General features: G+C 40.3%; 2 protein-coding genes across 3 annotated transcripts; one reads left to right on the top strand and one right to left on the bottom strand.

Annotated features, from left to right (window-relative positions):
• The first annotated feature begins 1,729 nt into the window (after positions 1–1,729).
• UFSP2 (UFM1 specific peptidase 2) lies at positions 1,730–17,420 on the top strand. Of its 2 annotated transcripts, none has more exons than XM_054633624.2 (12): positions 1,730–1,881; positions 4,025–4,103; positions 5,876–6,056; positions 6,139–6,205; positions 6,517–6,671; positions 7,483–7,675; positions 9,130–9,276; positions 9,907–10,071; positions 11,355–11,479; positions 13,035–13,111; positions 14,803–14,927; positions 16,268–17,420. In XM_054633624.2, the coding sequence occupies exons 2-12, from the start codon at positions 4,040–4,042 to the stop codon at positions 16,352–16,354; spliced, it is 1,386 nt and encodes a 461-aa protein (XP_054489599.2). In that variant the 5' UTR covers positions 1,730–1,881; positions 4,025–4,039; the 3' UTR covers positions 16,355–17,420. The 2 variants fall into 2 exon arrangements, with proteins under 2 accessions (XP_054489599.2, XP_054489597.2); XM_054633622.2 differs by having other exon boundaries at positions 6,514–6,671.
• ANKRD37 (ankyrin repeat domain 37) lies at positions 16,546–19,551 on the bottom strand. Its single transcript, XM_054633625.2, has 5 exons — positions 19,400–19,551; positions 18,919–19,071; positions 18,119–18,210; positions 17,419–17,648; positions 16,546–17,136 (listed from the first exon to the last, which is right to left on the bottom strand). Exons 1-5 carry the CDS (start codon positions 19,424–19,426, stop codon positions 17,123–17,125), a joined length of 516 nt encoding a protein of 171 aa, XP_054489600.1. The 5' UTR covers positions 19,427–19,551; the 3' UTR covers positions 16,546–17,122.
• Positions 19,552–21,419: the final 1,868 nt, after the last annotated feature.

Below are 21,419 nucleotides of genomic sequence, written 5' to 3'. Positions count from 1 at the left end.
CTAACAACAGTGATGTCCAGCTTCCCTTTGGTCAAAACCATAAATCCTTGAGGTGATGTTCATCTTCCTTTCTCAAGCTGTTTGCTTCAATAAGGTGTGAGGTAAGCATATTTCCTTTATATATATTCCAAAGCTATAGTTTCAAGGATACAAGTAATATTCTAAAATTATACTTCAAAAGGTTATTATTGCAGAGCTCTTTATGGATTAACTGCAAGCAAAAAGCAACATCCTTAACGCTTTAATTCCAATGCTCCTAAATCAACCAGGGCTAATTGCAAACAAAAGATAGGTTCAAAGACCTTTTTCCATGCTTTATTTTCCTCAGTTATTATTAGAATTTACAGCTCTCCCATTGTTGGGGTCCACACATTTCGCATTCACAAATACACAGGTTGCCTGTTTGCACCTGACATGAAACACAGCTTTGTATTTCACACAGACCATGTGACAGCATGCTCAGTATGTAAAGGGAGGATGTTTGGAGTGATGGCTGTGTCCTTCCAAGTCACTGCTAGGTGTAATGGGGCCCTGCTCTCCTGGAGATGGCTGAACACCTGCCTACCCATGGGAAGCAGTGAATTCATTCCTTGTTTTGCTTTGTTTGTGTGGCTTTTGCTTTCCCTGTTAAACTGTCTTTATCTCAACCCCATGGATTTTCTGGTTTTTACCCCCTGTATATCTGTATATACACAGATTCTCTCCCCAGTCCTGCTGGTGGAGGACTGAGCGAGTGGCTGCATGGGGCTTGGCTGCTGCCTGGGGTGAAACCACCACAATTTCCAACAGAAAGCTCTAAGAGATGGATATCACACATTAGACCTGTCTGGCATGTGGATGCAGAATAGAAAAGCTGTGGCAGCACAGCAGTGCAGTAGCATAGCACCAATAAATAGATTTTATATATTTTATTGTGAAAAGCAACATGCTGGAACACTGTACAATGGAAGGGTGAGCCATCTTTTACTTGTGCTTAGCATGTGGAACAGACAGCATGACTAAGTTTTAAAAAGCTCACAGTTTTTTAGTTATTTTGGGGGAGGGTTTTTGCAACATGCGTTGGTTCACACTGTGTAAAATACATCATCACTTCATCAGGCAACCTCAGTGCTGTTCTTCGACTGTTGGGAGATCTTGACATCGGGTAAGCGCAGGTGACAAGAAAAAAACGACCTGAGATGACCAAAAGCTGACCCTTGGAAACCGGTTTAAGGGTTCACTGTTTGAAGCTAGTTAGCATTATTTGCGAGGAGGACAGAAATTATTTATCATAAATAAAAAGACCTGGAATTAAATTCTACATCTCAACGCACAGAGCATTTATCAAGGGATTAATGGGGACGACTTTTGGACCTCGGCATGCCGATGTGCCTGAGAAGTGCGATGGCGGATGTGGAAGCCTGGCCTGGAAGAAGCAGTAACGCGCGGCAGCAGCCGGGCCAGCGGGATTGCGGAGCGTCTCCCGCTGGATTTACGAAATGACGAGGAAATAACAGCGCCGTTTGACAGCAGGCCGCTCATCCCAGACACACTGCGCTGAGCGCAGCCATGGCTGCCCAAGGAGAGAACGCTCACCCCAAGCACTCCCCGCAGCGCGCCGGCCACCAGCAGGCACAGCAGCACCACAGGGAAGGGAAGGGTGCCTCCGGGGAAACCCCGCGGCAGCGCGGCCCCTCCTGCCCGGCCGAACGGGGAGCGCTCGGGCCCGGGGCAGGCGGGGCCCGCCGGCACCGCGGGCCGGGCGGCGGCAGCGCGCGTGCGCCGCCAGGCTGCGGGCGGGCCGGGCCCGCGGCGGCGCTGACGGACGTGGTGAGCCCGCCCCTCCCCGGCCCGGCCCCCTCCCGCCATCCCCGGGGAATGGACGGATGGGTGCGAGATTAGGTAGGTGGGTGGGTCGGTGGGTGTCCTGCTTCAGCGGGGAGGGGAGCGCCCCCGCCCGGGCCGAGCTGGCGGCGGGGCCGTGCTGGCGGCGGGCCGGGCCGGGCCGGGCGGGACGGGACGGGACGGGCTGGTGTCCCCGCTGCACGCACCCCGCTGGCTGCTCGGCCGTCGCTTTTGGGCCTCCAGCCCCAGGGGTACCTCGGGGGGAGGCGCGGAGCCCCCTCGGTCCCCGTTCTGCAGGACCCAGGCTGTGTCACACGGGGGGCAGTGGCGCCTCCCGCATTGACGCCTTGCTATAGCCCCTGTCATTCTCCATCGCCCTTGGGAGATTCGGCTTGCCTGGCTTTAGGCACGCATTTTTTGGAAGAGGTCGTCAGAATGATGCGAGGCTCTTCTCGGTTGTGCCAAGCAATAGGACAAGAGGCCTCGGGCAGAACATGATGCCTTGGAAGTTTCACCTGAACAGAGAAAGAGCTTCTTTACTGTGCAGTGACAGCACTGGAACAGATTGTCCGGGGAGACTGTGGAGTCTCCCTCAGTGGAGATACTCAGGAACTGCCTGGACACAATCCTGTGCAATGTGTTCTAGGATGACCCTGCTTGAGCAAGGACATTGGACCACATCACCCTAACAATAAGGTTGTGGGTTTGATCCCCATTATGGGCCATTCACTTAAGTGTTGCACTTATTGTCCTTGTGGTTCCCTTCCAACTCAGAAGATTCTGTGATTCTGTGACCCACTGTGGTTCTTTCCAACTTCACCCATGCTGTGATTCTGTGGTGTCCATTATGAGCCACTATCAAAAGTGGCTGTTTTGCACAGCTCTTTTTATTCATGAATGTTATTATTGCATAGTAATAATTCAAATAAAAAACATTTCCATCAACCCGGGAAAACATTTTTTCACATTCTGGCTGGAACTTTTGTGGGTCCCACACTCCAAGACCCTGTTAATGCAGATAACTGTGTTGTCTAAAATAATTCAGGATTATGCTTCAGGAGCCAAACTGTTTCTGGCACTACAGAATCTCTGAAACATGAAAATCCTTCACTAGCAGATAAATTGTAGTAGATTATTATATTTTAACAGTCATGCATATCTTGCATATTTCTCTTTAGAATGCTTTTAATGGAAAGACAATTAGTCCTATGTTGTGGGGTTTTTATTTCATGAGTAGCAATGGCATTGCACATGAGAGTGTCTCATACTTTGTAAGCAAACAGTTGTGCTGTAAGTCTATCCAAAGGGTCCTAGTATAATTGTTTTTACAGGTGCTTGGTAGGGGTTTTTTGAGCAGTTTAAGCTTAAACTTTAAGCATTCTTTCTGTGGACTGTTGCAGTGAGCAGTACCCACACTCATCTGTCACCTTTTGTTCCTCTCCATACTGCCACAGCTGTTTTTGTCTGGTACACTGAACTTGATAGGGGATTGATCTGTCTGAAAAAGTCCTCTCTAAACAGAAGGGTGTCTTTCCATCTGCATGAGCTGTCTGGTGAAGTTCATGTTAAAATATCTGCAGTAAGCAGTTAGGAGGGGACAGAGCAGGAACTTTGGAAGGGAGAAGAAACAGCTGGCTGGTCTCTTGTGGTGGCATAAGCTACTCTCCTGTCAAATGTGAAACTCAGCCTTAGTTCTAGAGGTTGTGTATGACACACACATACACCCCCCCCCCCCCCTTGTTTTTTCTCATTTCCCTGAAACTGATTTCCTAACTAAGGAATGAATACTTGCAGATGTGGCTAATTACCTTTCTGCTCAGTTCTGTCCTTGCTTTACTTGAGCTGGAAGAATATATATGTGTGTGTATGTATATTATGGGAAACATGACATTTGGATTGAAACAATGAGAAACAATGACATTTTACCTAAAGTATTTCTATACAGTAGAAGTGTAGAATTATGGCTTTTTTTGTTGAGACAGGAAGTGTGTTCCAAGGTGTAATCGAGGTGCTGGTTGCAGCAACTGTGCCCTGCTGCACCACTCACTGGCCTGTTTATTCACTGGCCTTGTGTAACCTGAGCAGCTGCAGTAATTGCTGCTGTGCTTGCACACTCTGGTATAACAGCAGTCAGCTGTGGCTTGAGAGGAGGCATGTTGAAATGGCTGTTCATTTTTGTTGCTTCTTTTTTTCTCCTTAGGTAATTCTAGAAGCTATGGATATACTCTTCAGAATCAGAGGAGGCTTGGATCTTGCATTTCAGCTTGCAACAACTGATGGTGTGTCTATAAGACTAATAGATTTCTTAATACTTATATTAACCTTTTTTAAGAAACTATTATATTTTTTTTTGGCATTTTACCAGGTGTTAAGTGCTTCTTCACAAACCTGTAAATATTATTCTTTATCTCTATAAATTTTCTGACACTCATTTTCCATCCTATGTTTTTTGTTTTAATTTGAAATAAATTTTACATTGACGTTTTTCATAATTTCATTTGCATATACTTTTTACTTGTGCATATGTTATTAGGATCACTTTTCAGCTTGAAGCTGAAGTTGACTCTGAAATTCTAAGCAAACAGAATAACTTTAAGGCAATGAATTTTGTTATAATTGGACTGTATTAGTAATACAATTTTGAGACTGTGGTCTAATCTTTCCAGAGAAATAGAGAAGGGGAGCAAGCTAACGAGTCACTCTAGTGAATTTAGGCAGGATTGGCTACTGCAGTTCCATCTGATAGCAAGGGACTGGTCCATAAAGCGTGAAGGGGCTCCTGTAGTCCCCCATTGTTACAGTCGAGTGCCATTCTCCTCAGGAGGCCTGCTCAGGGCTCTCAGGGGACATTGAACTGTCTGTCACAAGGCAGGATGGGGAAGGAGGCTGTTCTTAGCTCAGCTCTCAGTCATTCTGCTTTTTAAAAGGACGTGTCTCTAGCAAAGACACTGAATTCCATCTAGTGAACCTTGTTAAGGAACTTGGGCTTATTTGAGTTTGTGATGTGGAGCAGAAGTGTTGAATAGATTGACCTAATCCAAAACAGCATTTTGTGAGTCGCATCCTCAGAGAAGAGTTATTTATTTGACGTTGTCTATGGTGTAGTGAATTGTAACTACAGTGAAGCAGAGTGGTGGTTGAATGGTCCAAGTGCATGGTATTCACACCTGTTAGTGGGTAAATATGGTACCTTGTTCCTTTTGAAGGGCACTGAGCTTTTTCTTTTGGAGCAATTTTTCTTTGACTTTTCTAATAATGTAGTTTTTACGGATTTCTAGTACAAAAGTTATCTAATTGTTACCAAAGTTAATTCATCAGAGAGATACAGCAGTCTTTGATGGCTTGTTAGTACTGTATTCAAAGTAATGTTTTTTAACCCTCACAGTAAGGAAAAATTGTGGCTAATGTGCCAAAGTTACTTTATCACATCCAACAGTGTCATATCCATTGTAGGTTCAGGCTGTAAGGTGTGAGTAGAACACCCTACAAGCTCTGAAAGACAACTGTACATACCAGTAATAAAGTTTCAAGCAAACCAGACTGTGGCGTACAGGTTTATGTTGGCCGAAATTTGGTCCTCAGCTGGGATGGAGGCTCTGCTTTTCCAAAGATTAGTCTGGGTTTGGATAGTATTTCTGAGCAATGATATGAGGTCAGAAACATGGGAGTGACTCAGATTGAATATTTTCAGGATTTTTTTCAAAACCCTAAATATACACAGAAGTATGTACATGGAAGTTTGTTTGCAGCCATAGGCTTGGTTAAGACTTACTAGATGTGGTAAGTGACAGCAGAGTAGATTACTCTTCTGTAAGTTTGACAGTATCTGAGAGAAACAGTACACTTTTATTCAGGGAGGTGACTGTGAATGTTTGAGACAGACCTGCTAAGTGAAATCTTACCTCAGTTTTGTTTACCCAGTCAATTTTCTGATCATAACAGCACTTGCATTTTTATTCCAAGTCAAAAAAAATTTATTAAATGTGTGTCCAGCAGCTATTAAAAAACTGAAGGAATTTTCCAGGCTAATTATATCCTTACTGTGTTTCAGAGGCATCAACAAAAAAGGCATTAGGATATGTTTTCAGCGATCTTGAAAACAAACTGTCCTCCGAGGTTCTTGTATTCAGAATTTGCCACAGTTCAGTCTATGTGTGGCCTAACAATGGTATGACCACAGTTCCAGAGCTGACTGATGAGTCTGCATGTAAGGAGATAAGAAGATTTATACAGTAAGTATATTTAAAAACTGGGGGGGAAGGTTAACAGATTCATTTCATCTTACAGAAATTTCTCTTTCTGTTGATAATTCAGACTTGATCAAGATGATGAGACCAAACGAAAGCTTGGCAAAAAAAAGGATAAAAAGTTACAGGATACGGTATGTTTCTAACAAATAAAAAATAACCATTTAAACATTTTTAGACTTGCCCTCCCTAGGCTTTTCTGTACACAAATAGGCATTGACATGACTTTAAAGAATGCTTTTAAAATCATTGAGATTCAACATGAATGCGGAAATCCACCTAAGGTAGATCAGCACATCAAGTTTGTCTTCAACATTACCAGCTTTTTCCTAACCCAAGTATTTCACTACTGAGTTTGATACCAAATACCTGCAGTCTTACTTTTACCGTATTGTTTCATGTGTAGTTGGAGATGTAATATTGGTGTCTTTATTCTCTGCAGCAGCAGATAATCAATGTAGATCTCATGCTGGAAATGACATCTTCATTAGCTGCTTTGGCTCCAGTTGTTGAAAGGGAAAAGAAGGAACACCACTACATAAATATGACATTACCAGTTGATGTTGTTGTATCTGTTTCTCCAGAAGAGCCATGGGGAAAGTAAGTGTTATCCTGAACTTGCAATTTTTCAGCTTTATTTCTGCTTTTTCTTGAAATAATGAAGTAAAACTATATCATTCATTAGTTTAATGAAAAGTATATAGTATTTTTGTGATGTAATTTTAACTGTGTAAATAATAAAAGCTTATGTTGACAGCTGTTAACTTCTGTAATCTTGAGACATGATCCTTTTGCTGTCTATAAAAAATTCAATTTATCAATGTCTGACAGATTTGATAACTCATAAGCATTGCTTAGCAAAGAATTGAGAAAGTCAGGAAAATATTCTAGAAATTTTTGTATGTGAGGTGTATAAAAGTGAGAGTTGGGGTGTATTTGATGAGTCTTTGTAATCTCAGCCCTACATTTGGGGGTGCAGCTGTGCAGCTGGGTAGGTTCAGATGGAAAACATTTGAGTCTGCCTATGTATTTTTTCCTTGCATTTTTTCCATAGGATTTGACTCTGATCGACACTAAACGGAGTGGATAAAATGCAAAACAAGAAAACATTTAGTCATATATTTAATTTTTATTTTGGCAAATGCTCATACTGATTGTGTTTCTGCTGTGAGAGCAGGGTAGCTGCATTTGGGAGGACTGAATCACTAGGGACTCATTTCTGTGTGCAGACAAGCTTTGACTAAGGCACAGTTGGGCTCTGCCTTTTCCTGTGGGAGCAGAAGCACTGAAGTAGTGCAGTCATCTGACCAGGTCAGACATGCATTTAGGTATTGTATAACTCACAGCTGTGAGAAAAAATCATTCACAATCACTGCTCTACTTTTGAAATATTCTCCCTTGTACTTTGCAGGGTACAAAATCTCCTAGTGAAAGCAATTCATGGGCAATTAAATGACATGGAAAGATGTATCATGAAATATGTGAAAGGAACATCAATTGTGGTACCAGAACAATTTCATTTCATGTTACCAGGAAAAAATCACCTCGTAACAGTTTCATATCCTACGGGTATTTCAGATGATCAGCTGGAAAGTTACAGAAAGGTAAAGCCAACAAATAGTAACAGAAGTGGATCTTTTAATTACTGTTATCAAAGCAGTGGTAGGGCTTTCCATTTAGTCAATGTAGAATAAATACCAGCAGATAGTGCTGTATTTTAGATTCATTTTTATTATAACCAAAGCAGTATACTGAATGTGGAAACTTGATTCATTAGAAGTTATTTTATAGAATGTGCCAGATCTCATTTTTGTGAGGGAACAATAGAAACTTCAAAAGTACGTAAAATTTGGTTGATAAATATTTTCTCTAAATTATACTTCCAGTAAAGTATTATTTGAATTTCTCCCTTTTTTTTTTTGTTCTTCTATGGTAGAACATTATTTTACTTTTGGTGTGTTACTACATTCAGCTTTTTACATATGTCCTGAAAGGCTTATTGGGGGTTTTGTTTGTTTTGGTTTCTTTCTTGGGGTTTTGTGGTGTTGGGGGGTATTTGTCTGTTTGGAGGGGCTGCTTTTTGTAGCTCACAGTTGACCAGACTTAGCTCGTTTTTGGGTTGTTTTTGCCTTTGGGTTGGCACCTAGAAAAAAGAATATGGATGAGGTGGAAGAATGTTGAGATGTGTCAGTCGTTTCAGATTGAGACTGATACCAGTCTATGTCCACACAATTGCATGTACTGAGAGCAGGGAAAGAATATTATACAGCTTTAGAGGTGTAGAAACTGGGGACTATTTCTGCATGAAGCATTACTGGGTATATAAAACCCAATCTAGCCTTGTGTTTGTAGAGGCCTCAGGCACTGGTGGCACTGCCTGTGTTTCCTGCTCTCTCTGTCTGCTGTTCACGCTAACCCACTGATGGAAAGTGTTACTGCAGCTCCTCTAGCTGGGTTCAGAGCTGTGTCATCTGCCTAAAATGTATTACCTGGGTTACACACATTATCCTAGATGATCTCATCATGCCTTTCACTCTTAAGCTCTGTGAAATAAGACAATATATCTCTTTAAATGTGGCTGCTGTGTGGCAAACAGAGCTTAAGAGATTTTAAAATAGACTGAATCTGCTTGAACCATAAGCCCAATATCTTTACTTTGTGTCAGTACGTGTTATTTGTGTGCTCCAATATCAGTTAAGATTATAATTGGGTGTGTGTATCTACATTACTGTGTAGATAAAACTGTAATCCTTTTCTATGATGGTGTATTTTATCAGGCTTTCATAACAAACCTGTTACTCGTGGTATTTTCAGTGGGGCCCCAGCAGCAGGTGTTATGTAACAGGACTGCAGAAAGTAGTGGGTCCTTTAGAAGGGAGATAAGCCTGCATGAGCTTCCCTGCAGAGGAGGTCTAGTAGTAAATATACCTGCTGAGTGTTTAATGAAGCCTATTTTAATAATTTGCTAAACTATGTTATTAAAATTATGTCTTTATTGCTTTTCTTTTAATCCAAAACTTGAATTGTGTTTCTTATTTTTATTTGAACTTGCATGTAGGAATTGCATGGGTTATACAATCTGCCTTGTGACAGACCATATTTCAAGAGAGCAAATGCTTATCATTTTCCAGATGAACCATATAAAGATGGATATCTCAGAAATCCACATTTACATCTTAGTTCACCTGGCATGGAATCTGGTATGGTAAGTTTAAATTGAAACATTTTGCAGAAAGTACCTTTTTATTTTAATTGAGTTTTATTTTCTTGAAAGAAGTAATTTAGATAGTAAATGATGTGCAGATGAGAAAGTGAAATAATTGGCTTGACGTTTTAAGCAAAGGGCTCCTCTGCACAAAATGGCATTGCTTTAATTTGGATTTTCCTGAGAAATAATAATAAATTGGATTTTCCTGGGAAAATAATGTCTGTCCATGATTTTAGCATGTATTCTAAAAAGTTTCTCAGAACGAGGACAAGAAACTAAAACTATGAACAAAGAAGTTTAAGAGACAAAAACAGGTGGAGTAATCATGCGTGAATTAATGACCCTTTGAATCTCCCAAATAATTGCAGCCCCCGACTGCAAGCTTTACAGGGCAATTGCCAGGCAATATGACTTCTCTGCAAACTGGTGCAAGTGTGATGGGAAGCCTGTGTCCCTCCTGTGCAGGCTTATTTAGTGCAAGGTGTGCTGAGATGCCTGTGTGTTCTCCCTCCTGTGCAGGTTTCTTTAGTGCAAGGTGTGCTGAGATGCCTGTGTGTTCTCCCTCCTGTGCAGGTTTCTTTAGTGCAAGGTGTGTTGAGATGCCTGTGTGTTCTCCCTCCTGTGCAGGTTCATTTAGTGCAAGGTGTGTACAGTTACCACCACTACATGCAGGACCGCATTGATGACAGTGGCTGGGGCTGTGCCTATCGCTCTCTGCAGACAATCTGCTCTTGGTTCAAGCACCAAGGCTACATGGACAGACCTATACCAACACACAAGGAAATTCAACAGGTACAGAACAGTTAAGGAGATTATTTTATGCTTATTTGTCTATAAAGGTTTGTGTAGATTATGTTTTAAATATCAAATTCGTACATTTTAGAAGATATATTTTGTCCCTTAAATTGGACTGGTAGTTCTGAATTGTTTGTTTTGGGTGACATTATCTGTACAATAAGATACATTAAATAAATGTTTCCTTGGAATAATGTTATATTAGAAGCTGTGATATGACATTTTCAGTGTTTTTGTCAAATGAAAAGAACAAAGAACCCAATGTGTCATGCTAAAATCAGTTTTAAAACTGGCTGTCATATTCAGTGACAGCTGGATTAGTTCCCAGATGCTACACAGGAATTTACTGACAATTTTTGCAACTTTGCCTTTGACAGTAGTGCACTTTTCCTGATTTTTGAACTCTCCTTCACTTCTTTTTCTGTTTTGAATTTAAATGCATACCTGAATTGTTCGTTTTTGTTAACAGCACTGAATTAAAACTGTAGGCTTGTAGCTAATACCCATACTTGGGTATGCCTGTCAAGGAATACTGCAATTACCTTCTGTCTTCTAAATATAATTCTTCATGTTACAGTTATTTACTGAACATTTTTAGTAAAGTTTAATTCATTCCATGAAAATACATTCATTATGTGTAGCAGGGATGTGAACACTAAAGGTAAAACCACATTTCCTGAACATTTCTCAATCCACACCTGAATGCTATTGAAATCTCTGCACTCCTGTAGCATATTTAGGCATCTAAAAGAGGGCAGTAGCCCTCAGAAGACCTTTGGGCTTTGTGTCCTGAGCAGAAAAGGTCCCTCTCAAGTGCTGAATGTAACATAAAAGGCTCAGAATGAAGAAGAGGTTAAAATAAACCATAACCTTTGACATGGATCAGTAGCCTCTTCCTCAGAGCACTATTTTATGGATGCTTTCCTGAGTGCTTTGAATAGAAATCCAAGCCTTTCAGTCTGTGAAGTGGCTTCTGCAGTGTGCAAATGATGCACTCCATTATTAAAGAGCTCAGTGGCCCCCCTCCCAGCCTGAAGTCTGCCTGTGGACCTGGGATTGTAGTCTCTGCTCATGGACACAGTTCTGCATTACTGCTCAAAGGCACATTTCCAAAACAGAACCACAGTGGATGATTTCAACATCCATTGGTCTGCTTTTAAACAGCTAGGTTCAAAACACATGCCCATATATATAAAGCAACTTTGTTCACACAAAGTGCTGGAATTCCCTACTATATGTTGTTGATATTTGGGTTTCTTCCTCATTATAATGTTGCAAAGGCCCTGGTTGATGCTGGAGACAAGCCTGCAGCGTTTGTTGGCTCACGGCAATGGATTGGTTCAATTGAGGTACAGCTTGTTTTGAATCAGCTTTTTGGAATAACATCCAAAATACTATTTGTCAGGTAAGAATCACTGCCTGTTTAGTAGCTTGGTAATTGCTAGAAAGACTGAATGCCTTAAAATGCAAATCATGATCACAGTACGTGGGAGAAGAGGTATAATTAAAGAAAAGGTATAATTAACCCTCCATTCCTACCTTTAGTTGTACTAAGTGCTTATAGATGACAGTAGAGTTAAATTTCTTGAGAGCTTTGGGTTCCACTTTCCATTTTCTATAAATTGCTTAATAATAAGCAAATAGCCCGGTTTTATAAAGCTATGGTCAAATGCTTCTACAAGAAATGTGGCTCCCATTGGTTTTGCTTAATCTATAAATTGCTTCATGATATGCAAACTGATATGGAATTCAGCCTTTGCACCACAATTTTTGATGCAGGCACACAGTCTGATGTCCAGAGAGAACTGAATGTACACTAACAAATAGATTATTACTGCAGCCACAGACCTAACTTGTGAGTTTAGGATTGAGGCAAATTGTTGAGAAGTCTGGAAAATAATGTTCCCCTTTTTGCATTTGTGTGACAAATAAAGCAAGGAATTCGTTTCCATTCTGACAATCTGATGCTCTCATACATAATGAAGGACCCTACAAAGATATTTGGAACAAAAAGAATAGTCTTTAGCATTTATCAGAAGAAAAGCTGTCATACTTTTTATAATTTAGGAAGCACTAAGCTGACTAATAAAACCCTGAACATTTAATAAATACCATCATGAAATTAGGAACATACACTAACAGTATGTATGAAAATACAAACAAAAATGCTTTTCATATGTTGTGTTTATTTAGAGTAAATTCACATTGTAGGTATTCTAAAAGACCATAGTGATGGGGATGCTTAATGGTAGGAAAATAGTTCAGGTCTTCAATATTTTAATCTTTTTTTTGCTCCAGAGCTTGTACTTGCAGAGGATTCACCTATTATTTGTAGCAGCTGTGAAGATTTTTATTTCTGCATATGAGAATATAGAATACACTCCTTTCTGAACTGGGTGGAATTGCTCATAGTGCTGCTACAAGGGAGCACCAGTTTTTCTCAGTGTTACAAAAAACCAACATCAATACCATGCCGGGAAGAAGAAACAATCATGCAGCTTTTTCAGCTGGTCACTGGCAGTGGATAGCATTTTTGTCTTGGGCTTATTTTCAGCAAGCATCTCTAATTCTTTATGGAAATAAGACTTCACAGCTGCACCAGCAACACTGCTACTGGATCCATTACAATAAATGCATCATTTCCCAGTTTTGTATTCTGTCTGCATTTAACCCATTCCTAGTTGGGGAGTAGGCACACAGATTTTCACTGGGTTTTAAAAAGATTGGCCACTATATGAAGAAATAAAAAGACAAGATATTAAAAATGTCTGTATTAATATCCATGCCTAGCAAATAGATCTTTTGTTAGAAAATATTTTTCAGATTCTCTCAGGAAGTTTACAAAGGAATAATCCAAGTGACTTTCTAATCAGTTGTCTATGCAGTGAACGAGTATAATGGACAATTAGTGAAGTAAGTCTAGTGAGAATGACAAGTCTCTTACTGTTTCTCTTACCTAGCCAGGGTTCTGAACTAGCATTGCAGGGAAGAGAGCTTGCTAATCATTTCAAGACTGAGGGAACTCCAATTATGATTGGTAAGTACCTGAGTATTGAAGAATGCTAATGAAAGTGCATGGCCTCCCTCTGCTGAATTTCATTTCAATTAGAACCCATTTAATTTACTGTACAAAAGTTAATCAAAACTGTAGATTAATTAAAAATTACGGTTTTCCCAAGGTAGCCTCGAAAATGATAGAGTTTAGTCTGGTTGGTATATTTTTATTTGGTATTTCTTTCAAGCTCAGTTTTAAACATGGAAAAAAAAGTCAGTCTAAATGGTGTTTTTATAAATTTCTATTAAGTCAAAACTTGAGCTGACTTCCATTCTCTACAGGAGGAGAAGTTCATAGAGTCCCCAAAACTTCCCCTCAGAGAAGAGTACTGTTCATCTGGCTTGGAAGAGAAGGGTATTATCCAAATTTGTTTTAAGACCAGTTTTAATAATCTGAAGTATTGATATGATAAGTGTCATTTGTAAAAATACTGCAACATTAATTGACCTGTTTTTTCCATGTTGTGTTTTAGGAAATTAGCAATATTGATGTTATTATTTTCAACTTTAATAGCATTATGTAAGCAATTTTTTCAGTCTGTATTTGTCATTCCATAATACATTGTAACTTTCTCAAAACAGAGGTGCCAGAAGTCCAGACTTTGGTAGGGTGGTGGTTTAGATTAGAGATTAGGAAGAAATGTTTCCCTGTTAGACACCAGAACAGCTGCCCAGAGTTCTTTGTGGATGCCCCAAGACCAGGGGGAGAGCCCAAGGCTCAAGGCCAGGATCAATGGAGCTTTAAGCACCTGCTCTAGTGAGAGGTGACCTCCCCATGGCAGGGGGGTTGGAACCAGGTGATACTTAAGAGTCCTTTACAACCCAAACCATGCTATGATTCTATTAAATGTTCTTGGCCTTTTGGCAGCCTTTTTGTCTGAATTTCAAGGATGTAGAATCCTGTATTGAAAAATCTTTTAGTACCCTTTGTACTGCGCTCATGTAGGTTGGTTTAATTTTTGTTGTCATTGGAGGGCTGGAGTTGGGCTTTTTGAGGGTAAGGTTTGGAGATTGGTTTTGCTTGTATTCTTCCAGGGATTTTGCAATCCCTATGTGCTGTGTGGAATTATTAGTACAATATTGTGGGGAAGTAAAATATTGCATGTTATCTGAAAGAAACATGCAAGAGTTGACCTGTGCCCATCTCATCAAAATATCCCCTTTTCCTGTTTGCAGGCTGAGGAAAGGGAAATCAGAATTTACTATTCTGCCCCTAATATTCATTGATGTAATATAGTAGAAAATGACAGATAAACCTCATCCAGGAATTCTGATTTCTCTTCTAATTTTAGTCCTTTTACAACCATGAAATTTTGCAGAATTCTTTCCTACAGTTAGGTTTCTTTAAAAAAAGTGCAAAAGAAACGTTTGAAATATTCTTGACTTCATCTGGTGGAAGTGCTGAGGATTTAACCTGCCTTGCTGACTTGGAAGAAATTTGGAAAATACATTCTCTGCTTATTTTAGTTACTACAACTAACCTTTCTTAGATGTAGTAAAGATACATTGTTTAATAATGTCAAGAATCTTATGAAAGAAACACTTTCAGGATCATCTTGATACAAGCTAATCTGTTAATGGAAGGTGTTGATGTACTTTTATTTAGACCTTGCAGATTAAATCAATCCCAATGAAAAAAAAAAAAATCAGCATTCTCTGTTTCTCTTATTTTAGGTGGAGGTGTTTTGGCTCACACGATATTAGGAGTGGCTTGGAATGAGACTACAGGGCACATTAAATACTTGATTCTAGACCCACATTATACTGGAGGAGAAGATCTGCATGTTATATTGGAAAAGGTGAGGCTTAATGCACATATACACTCACACATTATGTATATACATGTATTTGGCATTAAACATATAATGTCCAGACAAATACAACGTGGCCATTCTATGGCTTCTCCATTCCTTATGGAAAAAGCACTGACCCCACTTAACCTGCATACTACAATATGCTAAGTATTGTCAGTTTCTGAAACTTAGTGTCTTTGGAGATATATCAGATCAGAAACTACAGCAACTTATACTATAAAGAAATGTTCTTTATTTTATATGAATTCACCCATCTTCCCTTTTACCCAGGAGTATATACCATAAATGTGTTTTATATTTTGAATAAAACAGAAAATTCCATTCAGGCTGTAAGATGCTCTAAATGAAAGAGAAGATAATTTCTTTTAAATTTTAAAAGTTATTTTGAAAATCCAGCAATAACCATTCTCAGATTAGGCCTTTAGCAATGATCAGAGGGTAGGTACTGAATTGTTTTGAAAATGTGGAAAAACTACAAAGTGCTCAGGGGCATGTAATGTCATTTCCACATTTAAAGCCACTAAAAGAGATGACGCAGTGCATTACAAACCAGTAAACTCTTAAAGTAGCTGAATCATCCTGTAAGTCCTAGGTAATCAATGTCTTTTCTGTTTTTCATATTAAGTTCGAAATAGTAACTTTTATTTCTAATATTTGATACCCTTGTGTAGGCCCAACAAAAAAACCCAAACAAACAAAAAAACTAACAAATAAAGCCAAACAAAAGCCCACAAAAAACCCCAACAAACAAATAAAAAGGAGCTCTTTAGGAAACATTTTACTGGCCTATAATGATCAAAGCTTGAAGTGAACACAGGAAGAAACAATTTCCAAAGGATGTGTAGGACCAAAGGCTGTTAGAGCTACTAGCTATTAGAATGGTTTCAGTGGTCCAGGAGGATAAAATAAATGCAGAACACACTTTCCTTATCAAAAGTGTCTAGGGAGGAACTAAGGGAAACTGTGAGAATGATGATGTTTCAGAATAACATTAGCCTCTCAGGAGCAGCAGAAGGTAGTGGGGAGGTGGGGATGGGGAGGAGATGATACTTTCTAAGAATTAAGCTGGGGAGGGAGGAAGGGGGAGAGAGTCTTTCTGTAATGTGTTTTCCTTTAATGTGTTTCCAGGCACGTAGAGAACTTTCTGAAAATTGTCATTGCATTCTATAGACATTTGAAAATAATTCATACAGCTTAGATTAGTATAATTAGTAAAATAAGAATAGACTCAATAGTAAAAAGCAGGAAAAACAGAATTTGCATTTCTGTCAGGAAAACCAGAATTTGAAGTAGATTTAAAAGCTCTCTTGCTTTTCCTTGGACAGGGCTGGTGTGGCTGGAAGGGCCCGGAGTTTTGGAACAAGGACGCCTATTATAACCTGTGCCTACCTCAACGACCAAAGGCTATTTAAATTCACTCTCATGCTGAATGTGCTGAGACAGAACAGTAGCTGATCTAGATAAAACTCTCCTGTTATTTATCAAAATAATGCTTTAAGTCAATCAAAACCCAGTTGAAATAGAAATGTTGGTTGAATGACTTAAATTAAGAAACTATTTTTTTTAATGAAACCTCTAGAAATAAGAGTTACCTGCTTTGAACTGTATTCCTTACAAATGCATTTATTAGGCAACAAATACTCTGTACTTTTCCATAGCACAACTTTAGGTTTATATAGTATTTCCTCTTCTGCTAGAATCTTTGTAGATTAAATGCCAAATCCGATTGTTTTAGGGAATTCTTTCATGACAAAAACATAAAGTGTCCTCTGTCTTTCAAGTTCCACTTAGCCAGCTGTCTTGTCCATTATGAATCTGTTCAAAGGCCTTGTTTGTTGCTGGGATTCCTGATGATGCATTTTAGGAGTGGGAAAAAAATGGCCATATTTACTGAAATTTATTAATATTGCTGTCATACTTACACAGAAAAAGCAAGAGAAATCATTTTCTATGCTCATTTATTTATAACTGAATGAATACAAGTATTCCAGGGGAAAAAAAAACAAACCTCACAAGATTCTTCTGTAAGAAGTAACAATAAACAAGCTTTCCTCCTTCTCAGAAGGAGACAATGTCCCAGCACACACATCTGACTGCTTGGTGTATCATCCAGTCATGGATCTTCAGACTTCAGATTCCCCTTATTTCATGTTGGGATTACAAGCTGTGTCTTCTGGCAGCTAGGAGACAAGATCTGTCATAGAGACAAAATAAGTCTGTAGCTACTTCATCAGTACATCAGTAAGACTACCCATGATTTTTATTTTTTCTGTGTTGAAGTAGCCTCTTAAGTGGCATTCCACATATACCATCCATTTCCAAGAAGACCCTAACCTTAAGTACCTATGCAAGTTCATCCTTACTAGGAGGCTCCTAAATCTAACTGCTCTGTGTCTAACACATATTTGTTTTACTTAGATGCTAAAAACATTTTAAAAAATATTCTGAATTGTATTAAACCAACACTGTTACACACCATCTGATCTTCTCCTCTTCCTGTTTATGGATCTGCTGGTTTCACTTTCTTGTTTCTGTGCAGTTGGATCCTCTCTCTGCAAGCCATGTCTGTCACTTAGCGAGTATCCAGACTGTCCTCTCAGTTTCATTGTCTGAGTGTGCTGAATTGTCCTGAGGAACTTGGCACATTCCAGAAAGCCATAATCCAGTGCAAGGTCTGCTGCTGTCTGTCCTCTGTTGTTGCACAAGCTGAAATACAGAATTAACAATAACCAATTAAACTGGAATAATGAGCAAGTGCTGATTAAGTGGTGATTTAGGCAGGTGTATAAAAATAAGTACTGAGAATCAATAGCAAGAAGGTTTGTCAAGGATAGCATATGGCTCACACAGGGGGTTGGTATTAATTACAAATAGGAATAATTATTTTAAATAAATTTGTAATCAGACAGTTACGGGCTTTAGCCTATCAGAAAGGCAAGGAGAGGGTGAGATTATGATCAGGATTTTTCTCTCCTCAGTTATCACAGAGGCATATAGCTAAACAACAGCATGTGGTCGGTGCTCCTTTGATGTTTATGTCAGTTTTTCATACTCCTGTGGCTGTAGTCATGCTATATTTGCAGCCTCAGCATGTGTTCTGAGCAAGTTAAATGTACTCTGTAAAATGCACATCCTTTGATGCTCTTACTGAAGTTACTAAATGTCATTCAACTTACTCAATTTTAGCATCACCAGCAACAAGGAGAGCAAGACATTCCAAACTCCCAGCTTTTGCTGCTTTATGTATCGGGGCTTCTCCAAGGCAATCCTAAAAACACAATTTATATATAACAGTCATTTGCAAGAAGAGGAATAGGATAAAGCTGTCTTGTTCTCTAAAATGACTGTTTATGTACACCAGTCTGTTGTGAGCTGAGAGAGATTAAAGGAATATAGCTAGGATAGTAATGGTAACTACCATTAAATGTCTAATGTATTCATCATCACAAAGCAGAAGTGCTGTCTCTTGCAGTACTCATTGTTTAACCTTTGCCTTCTAAAAGATAACTTACACAGAATCCTCTCTGCACAGATTAACAGCATCTCTTGGCACCATTCAGGGATTGCTGTGACCAACAGCTTGGTACCAGCTCAGAGGTATAAGAGATTCAACTCAGCAACTCGAGTAAGAATCCTTTCATTTACTCTTTTGGAGTAAATGAAGGGATTCTTACTTTTGGAAGAAAAATAAATACTCAAGTTGTGTAAAAGAATTAAGTTATTTGGACATCTGCATACAGCACTCTAAGTATAAAAATTAAATTATACATTGCAAGCGAAGTTGCTAATGCAATATGGAAAGGATTTCTGGTTCATGCTAGAAGTTACTCTAGAATAAGCAACCCTAGATATCTCATGCAATACAACTGAGTATAAAAAAACCCTCTCTTAGATAAAAAGCATGTCAATAATATTAAGTGGATTTACTGACATGCCAGATTAGAAATAGAAGGAATAAAACGTATGTGGTTTTTACCTGTTGGTTCAAATTTGCTCCTGTCTGCAGTTGCCAAAGTAGGAAAAAAGCTTCACCACCGCAAGCAGCCAAGTGAGCTGGAGACTGACCAGAGGCATCTGCAGGTGCATTCACACCAGTTCCTGTCTCAAATAGGTTGCTGAAACTACCAGACTGAAACAGGATAGCAAAAGAAAAAAGGAAATGTTACTGCCCGTGTAAGCCACGGTAGGTCTCAGAATACTGCATCACAGCAAAAACCATTCCCCTTGCAAATCATTGGAGCTTCATGTTCCTTGCAAGTGCAATTTAAATATTTACTTTTTTAAAGAGCAGTGCAAGAAAGAGGTTTTGGCTTTTAATCTCTTAACCACAAATACCGATCGACAGCGTTAGTGCCCCAGCATTAATAGCAGCAGCTCCAGGCAAACAACCCCTCATTCACTTCCGCAGCCGGGCTCCCGGCAAGACAGAACCACAGACAGAGCGTCCCAAAGCTCACCTCGGAACTGCAGTCCAGCATCAGCATCGCTTCCCCTTGCTGGGCTCGGGGCTGTCAGGGCTCGGGTCTGTCGGGGCCGGGGAGCGCGGCGCGGGTCCGTGCCCGCCTCCCGGGCGGGCTGCGAGCGCCGGGCCCGCGGCCCCGCCCGCCCCGCCGGCCGCACGTAGGCAGCGGCAGCCGCCGCCCAATGGCCGCCCCGAGGCTCCGCGGGGCCGCGGCCGGGCCGGGGCTGGCGGCGGGGGCGGCCATGTAGCGCGGGGCCGGCCGGCACGTCCCGCACACACTCGCCAGCCGCGGCAGCGCCCTCCGGAGCCCCGGGCAGCCCGGCACCCGCTGCTGTACCGGCCGGGAGCGGGCCCGCTGGAAGCGCTGCTGCCCCGGGAGCCACGGAGCCCTGAGCGCGGCCTGGTGTGCGCTGCCGCCACAGCGCTTCTGCCAGCGGACATTAACGCTGGTTTGGGAAGGCTAGACCAAGGCAGACTTGCATCTAGGAAAACAACAATAGAGAATTAATTTCGATTTTCCCCCCCCAAAAAAAAGCTTAAATCAGTGAAAAGAAATGTGTACCATGGTCGTGCCCAAGCTCTGCCACTCGGCCAGGGAGACTGGGCAGACGTGTCACGCTGTGAGACCCAGCTCTGCCCTTCAGCACAGACATTGCAGCAAGTTCATCATCACCAGTGGGAGCGGGACTAGAATCGGCAGTGGTGGATCTGGGCACAGCCACCTGCTCAAAACATCTCTGCTCAAAACATACTTGCAAAAACAGAACCTTGATTGTCACTTACATGAGCTTGAGGCATCCTAGAGAGGGTGAGTGTCCAAAGTGCACAATTCTGTTCCCCTAGCATTATGGTTTTTCCTTCTGTCTCAAATACCTCCATGTTTGTTATGGAAGTTCCTCATAATTACTACCATCATTTTAAAAAAATAATTGAAAGTCACATATTTAAAAAATAAATAATAATGGCACGGTTTTAATAAACAGAGATAAGAAGTCTAACAGTATTCCTTTAGGGCATACATAGTTCTGAAATTAGTTCACAAACATGATGAAATTACCTTCTGCTTCTTCTCTGGGACAGCTAATATAAATTATTTTAGTATAATATGAGCATATGCAGTACAATTTTTAAAGGTGCAGAAATCCAGGTAGATAGGCTGTGATCACTTTAGCAGAATTGTTTCAGTAAGTGACAGTTTTCACTTCTCTTTTATATGGAAAGAAGTACACTTGTGTAATTACAAAATGTTGTATTGGGTTTGTCCCTGAACAGCTAGCCAAGCTAATTAGTTAACAAACAAAATTCCTACACTTCTAACTATGCTTTGTTAGGGATACCTTTGTGCAATTTTAAAGATTTTTTGAAAACACACATATCCAGAATTAGCTAAAGCTAAATAGTTTTGCATTGCCCAAGAGGTTGTGTTTTGGTGCTTTTGGTTTTATTTTTCTTTTAAAGATCTTTCCTCCCCACATTACCTCAGCAATTCAGAGGTTTCAAGCTGCACCTGAGGAATCTCATCTTTCCAGCCTAGCCACCTACACACGCATCTGCATCCGGCCAGGCAAACTCTCTTCAAATTCCTGCTATTAATTAGTTCTTGAGCTTCAGGTCACATTTTTCACACCTCATTAGTGCCTGCAAAACTCTTCTGCTTTTGAATTTTTGGTACTTGTATAAACACAGGAGCAACAATTCTCATCTTTTTTGTATGGGGCAGCCCCAAGTGCCAGGTAAGGACAAGGCTTCCTGGCTACAGCTGTTCTGGAAAATAACTTAGCAAAAATTCTTCTGTGCTTTGTAACTCAGATCACACATCTTGCATATGTATCAACAAAATTAAATTGGAATAATGGTTCTAATAAATGTGTAAGCAGTCAGATAAACCAAGGTGTGCTGGTGAATCTCACACACTTCTGCATCAAAAGCAGCCATGCAACCCATTATTAGTTGTCTTTGCTGAAAGGTAGTGCTGCTTTCACAGACTGTTCTTCACTCTGCCTGTTCAATCAAGT

Source organism: Agelaius phoeniceus, chromosome 4 (genome assembly GCF_051311805.1).
Source record: "Agelaius phoeniceus isolate bAgePho1 chromosome 4, bAgePho1.hap1, whole genome shotgun sequence".
NCBI classification, from domain to species: Eukaryota; Metazoa; Chordata; class Aves; order Passeriformes; family Icteridae; genus Agelaius; species Agelaius phoeniceus.
Note: the sequence above shows the minus strand (reverse complement) of the source record. Positions and strands in the feature narration are given on the sequence as shown.